The sequence below is a fragment of the Nannospalax galili genome, unplaced genomic scaffold (genome assembly GCF_000622305.1).
Source record: "Nannospalax galili isolate Female #2095 unplaced genomic scaffold, S.galili_v1.0 scaffold1360, whole genome shotgun sequence".
Classification (NCBI taxonomy): Eukaryota; Metazoa; Chordata; class Mammalia; order Rodentia; family Spalacidae; genus Nannospalax; species Nannospalax galili.
In genome coordinates, this window is record NW_008346551.1 from 501,584 (window position 1) to 507,811 (window position 6,228).

General features: G+C 40.0%; 1 protein-coding gene across 1 annotated transcript in view; it reads right to left on the reverse strand.

The window, feature by feature from the left end:
- The window catches only part of LOC103742088 (contactin-associated protein-like 3), a 229,478-nt gene that overhangs the window by 22,607 nt on the left and 200,643 nt on the right, over positions 1 to 6,228 (reverse strand). The window contains exon 17 of the mRNA XM_008843066.1: positions 3,515 to 3,754. Within this exon, the coding sequence (XP_008841288.1) occupies positions 3,515 to 3,754 (240 nt within the window). The remainder of the gene's footprint in view (positions 1 to 3,514; positions 3,755 to 6,228) is intronic.

Genomic DNA, 6,228 nt, shown 5'->3' on the forward strand with positions numbered 1-6,228 from the left:
TCTTTATGTTTTCCTCTAGCAGTTTCAGTAATTATCGGTTCCCTGTAGTTCCTAAGCTAAGATTTGGGCTTCTTCCCCACTTACCCACTTCTGTACTGGGATTTGCCTAGCTTGGGTTTGCATGGATCTTGTGTATGCTGTCCATTATAAGTTATAAGTTCATTTGAGTAACTTCTCAGCTACCTGGAAAACTCTGTTTCCTTGTGATCATCTACCACCTCTGGCTGTTACAATCTTTCTGGCCCCTCCTCTGCACTGCTCCCTGAACCTTGGGTGGCAGAGGCTTGATATAGGTGTCCTATTCAGGGATAAGCACTCTGCAGTCACTTAATCACTGTACTTTGGCCAGTTGTGGTTTTCTGGATTCATCACCAAGAGACTCCCAAAATAACACAAGCTATTGCCACAGCCCCTGATTGCCTTCTAGATCTTGAAGGTAAGAGCCTATTGTTGAAGACAGAACACACTTCAGACACAGGGCTTGGAGCAATTGAGCTGGAAATGATCTGGAAGCCTCCTCCCTAAAGACTAACTCCCATAGAATCAGAAGATGCTATGTAAACTGCCAAGGGAGAAAACCAATCAATCATCCCATCCACCTGTAAAGTCTGTGAACCACAACAATGACTGGCGCAGCAAGTAATCTCTACTGGTGCAGTAGTGGCACTTTTATCTTGAGGGTGTCAGGATCTGTCTAATTGGATTTAAGGCCAGCTCCATGGGAGGGAACTCATGTATGGTATTGTAAACATAGCCAAATACACATGGCTGAAGTAGTCATGGATCCTAGAGAAAACCCTACTTTTGTCACATCCCTAGACCAACATAATCTTATACTATATTCTAAATATGTATCCTTATATTTACAGACAAGTGTACCTCTCACCATTCATCAAGGTTCTTTTTGTAACAGACAGAGACTAGTACAGAATTCCATAACTGGTCAAATGCAGAGAATAAGTGTCTGTGAGATGCCCAGTCCTAAGTAACACATCTCCAATGCAGCTTCTACACCTAAGGCTTAAGGAACATATCAGAACAAGGGTGGAAAGACTATAAATACATCTCTCAATGCTCACCAGGGAATCTTCTTCATGCAACAGATGGTGACTTATCTGAGATGTGACTTCTTCCCTCCTCCCCACTTAGGGAACCAAGATCTGTGTTTGGCTTGGCTTGCTTCTTTGCACTGATCCATGCTTCCTTTCCTCTTCACTTTTTGGCTATCATTACCTTTGTGAATGTCTGAAAATCATCCTTTCTTTTCCTCTTTGGAATAGAGTGTATATTTTCTAATCTTGACTTATACTTCACTAGGTCATAGGGAAGCAGGCTTCTAATCCACCAATTTATATGGAAGTCCTAGATTTGTTTTCATGCCAAAGATATTTCTCAAATTTACACTAGAAAATAAAATCTTATATAAGGTGATGCCTACATTTGTAATGAGAAAGAAAAGGCAAAGTGATTCTAAGCCTCTCTTAAAATACTTGTAAAGGTTGACATTTCAATTTTGTAGTAGATTGAGTCCAAAATATGTTTGGAACAGAAACACACAGTCATGCATATACATGCACATAGACTAATAAATAAAACAAAGATGTTGGAAGGTCATCATTATCTTGCAATATTATTCCATTCTTCCTAGTTCCATAAAACTCAAGAGAATTAACCAAAAATGCAGATCATTTTTTAAGTCAAAAAATGTAAGGGCTTGGGATATAACTCAGTGATGGAGTGCTTGCCTGTGCATAAGGCCCTGGGTTCAAATCCTTCAGCACCACAAAATAAATAAAATTAAAATGTTAAATGACTGTTTGGACTGGGGATGTGGCTCAGTAGAGTGCATTCCTAGCATGCATGAACCCCTGGATTCAATTCTCAGCACCACCTAAACCAGTGCGGTGATGTAATCTCAAAACTTGGGAGGCAGAAACAGGAAGATCAGAAGTTCAAGGTCATCCTTGGCTATATGGGGTGTTTAAGACAACATGGGTTAGAAATCCCATGTAATAATAACAATAAAAAATTAAAAAATCTGAAGAAAGAAATGTAACTATAATCCCCTCTATTTCTTATTCACCCACAATATGATGTCTCTGCCTAATTTAATTTTAGGTTATGGAATAATGTTTATATTTTTACTTGGTCAGTGAGGACTGGGAGGTTTTTACACATAAAATACTGACCCATGAATCTGACCATCAGACGCTATTTCTGTTGGAATTATATGACCTGATATCACAGGCAGATCTTAAATTATAACTTATTCAAGAGAATGGACGGAAGTCTTTTCTAAGGTGCTTTTTGAAACATTCCAATGGCTTGTACATAACTAATTCTCAAAATTCTTTTGAAAGGCACATCATTTTGTAGCAATTAAAGGTCTTTATATTACTGAACATATGTGACACCCATACCATTTTCGAATGACACATAAAAAATCTATTGGATTTAGTTTTAAGGAATATTCTGGGAGGTTTCATTTGTGTATTAAAAAGCCATAAATATATTCAAGAAGTCAGTAGAATGGTACACTTTAGACTCAAACCAGACCCTTGCTTCTTTCTAGAACATGCCTAGAAGGTGTGTAATACCTAACCATGCTCCTCTGTGAGCAGTCAGAAACACCTTAGGGTCAAATGTCTGAGTGCTTGGTTCTGTTAGAAATATGTTATATTCAATTAAATGTACATTTCCCTAGGAGGAAATAACTAGTAAGTTTATGTGAAAAGGCACTTCTAAAAAAGTATATGTGAGTGGTTGGTGAGATGGCTCAGCCATTAAGAGCACAGACTGCTCTTGCTGAGGACCTGAGTTTGGTTTCAAGTACCCACGATGAGTGATTCTCAATTGTCTATACTTCTAGCCTTAGGAGATATGACACCCTCTTTTGGCTGTCATAGTCACTACACACATGTGTACAACACTCTCTGCCCCACAGACACATAACTAAAAATAAATTTTTTTTAAATGTATCCTTGTGCCTGGCATGGTGGTGCATGCCTTTAGTCCCAGCACTTGGGAGGCAGAGGCAGGTGGATTGCTGTGAGTTCAAGGCCAGCCTGGTCTACATAGTGAGTTCAGGTTAGCTGGGACTACAGGGAGACCCTGTCTCAAAAAGACAAAAAAAAAAAAGTATCCTTGTATCATCCCAAATTTAGTGATGCATAGCAAAGATGCTTGGATGATCTGCAAACCAGAGCAGCCTGAGGATGGAGCTCTGGAAATCATCTGATTCTCGATCTTGAGAGGGGCAACACAGAACAGAAGACAGGAGGAAGACAGAAGGCTCCTGAACGTGACCCAGAGAAGGCTGATGTTCTACATAGCAGCCTTAGGCTGTCGAAAGTATTCACACACCTTCTAAGTTTAGTGGAGGAATTAGGACAGATATTCTATTTCGAACAATTGCATCATTTACGCTTTCTTTATAAATCCCAAGGCCAGAAAGATCCTTTATAATTTACATCTGCCACATTTTCTCCATGATTCGTTTCTCGATCACACTCACCATGTGAGCACAGCGGCCCATCATACGCCGAGAAGGCACAGTCACAAGCGACCCCTCTGTGCTTCTCTTGACATCTCCCTCCATTGCGACACAGGTTTCCATAGCTGCTGCAGTGACCTGTGCACCCTGGCTCCACTCCTGGTGTCACTGTGGCTCGTCCCTCCAGGTCTAGCGCCATCCCATTCAACTTCAGGGACCGGATGCAGCCCAGAAAGCCACGTTGCCTGCTGGCCGTCCCCCCTACAAGGGAAGCACTGCAAATACAAATGTGTTCTTTGGTATTTTATTTAGGATTTTATGTCCATGTCAAATTCAGGCCTTAAGGAGATAGGCAAAACAGATTACAGTCTGTCAAAAATATTGTAGGCAGAGAAAATATAAACTTTCATAGAGATGTCCAAGACCTTACATGGCATGGAATGAAATATCATTCAAAAAACTTTTAAACATAATGAGTGACAAACATTCATGCTCAAATATTTCATTTAGCTTCACAAAATATAACCACATAAACATTATTTTACTCAGGTTTATGAGTAATGATACACATTTTATATATGGCCTTTCAACATTTTCACAATAATGTGAATATATGTGGCTACATTTCTTGAGTGAGCTCTCAAATAAAGCACAAGAAGAGACTGAGAAGCAAAGCACAGGACTCAGAAGGCAGAAACTGAACCAACTTTCCAAAGCTGCCCCTCACTCCTTTCACCTATCTCCAAGAATACAGTGGCAAGCATTAACTGGATAATGTATACACATATGGTTTATCATGACAAATTTGAATATTAAGAAACTAGAGAGGCTTACAACACCGTGCCAGGACAAACACAATTATGCAGTTACATTATAAAGTTATGTTATTCTGTGAGGAGTGTGGGAATTTCCTAGGGGAAATGCAGACTCTAGGGCCTCCTTCCCAGAGGCACCAATATAGTGGGTTTATGGCAGGGACCCCAAATCTGAACATTAAGCAAATTCATGGGTAATGATGGAGCCAGCAATTCCCCCACCACAGTTTTATAAACCCTCCCTTAACATCAATGTTTATTCTAGATGAGTTTTTGTTATTTTATTACTAGGCTTTTTATTAAATAATCCTCAGGATTATAAGTGAGAAAATAAACTTCCTCCATTTGATTCATATTGTAGTTTGCCTCTGGAACTCTACATGTGCCATGAGGCCCATGTGTTCGGTGTGGCCTCAATCTTGGCACTATTGGGAGGTGGTACTAACTCTAAGAGGTGGGGCCTGATGGGAGGTTTTAGGCCACTGTGGACATGACTTCAAAGGGGATTGTAGAACTTTGGTGAGATATTTATTTTCACTTTCTGATCAGGAGGTGAGCAATTTGATCTGCCACTTCCTTCTTTTATGATGTGCTCCACCCACCTGCACCAGAAGCCATAAAACATGTTTACCTAGTTATGGACTACAGCTTAAAGCTGTTAGCCAAAAACGAGTCTCTTTCAAATTTGTTTATTATATTTTTAAAATTAATTGTGTGTGTGTGCGTATGTGTGTGTGTGTGTGTGTGTGTGTGTGTGTGTGCATGTATAGGTGCCATGGCACACAGGTGGAGTTCGAGGACAACTTACAGGAGTCAGTTCTTTCCTTCTACCATGTGGGGCCCAGAGAGCAGACGTGTAAGTCATTAGGCTTCATGGCAAGAGCCTTTACCCACAGAGTCATCTCACTGACCTGAATCTCTTATCTTTACAAGTTGATTGGCTAAGGTATTTGCTTCAGTATTGAAAACCAACATGCACTGTTCACTGGTGTGTTCCTTCCATCTGATAGTTTGATGATTTCAAGTCCTTTGAAGAAGGTACAGCTCAACCTAACTTAGGAACCAATAATACTTGAAGCTATGTCTTATGGATTCATTGTATATTAACCCCTCCCTGTGAGCACATACACACGCTTAAATTCATCATTAGTAATTAGTACCTGGGAGTTGTATGGATCCTCTATAAAGCAGGCTGTGTGGTTATTTATGACTTATGCCAGTTTCTAATTAGATTGTGTTCTTATTTGTTTTAAAACACAGAAGACATAAGTGAGAGCTACGGCTTTAATCTGCTTGGTTCTAAGTTAGATTGGTATAGTCCGAAAAGCAATATAGCAAAACATAGTTTTCCTTTTGGGAAACAAATAATCATTAAAGCAATAAATAAACTAAAGAAAAGGCTTCCATCATCTAGAGCTCTGATCTCAAACAAATGCACTAAGAATAAAGGAGCCAGACCCAATTATAAGCAAGAAGCACAGGACATGGGAGCCTGGGAATGGAGGACAGGGATGGAGGGTACAAGACTGGGCTCCTGAAAGGCTTGCCATGGCCAGGTTTTAGACTTTATATGGGAGAGAAAATGCATGACATTTGTCAGAGTCTGGCTAAGCTATCACGACATGTTCTAGTTCCATCCATTTTCTTACAAATGGCCTAATTCTTCTTTATGGCAGAATAATATTCCACATATATATATATATATGTACCACATTTACAATTTTTATTATGTTTATTTTATGTGTATGACTGTATTGTCTACATGTGTGAGTGTACCCATGTGGTACAATGGCCATGGAGGTCAGAAGAGGGTGTTGGATTCCCCTGGAACTGGAGTTATGGACAGTGGTTAGCTGCCATGTGGGTGCTGGGAATTGAACCCAGGTCCTCTGCAAGAGCAGCCAGTGCTCCTAACCACTG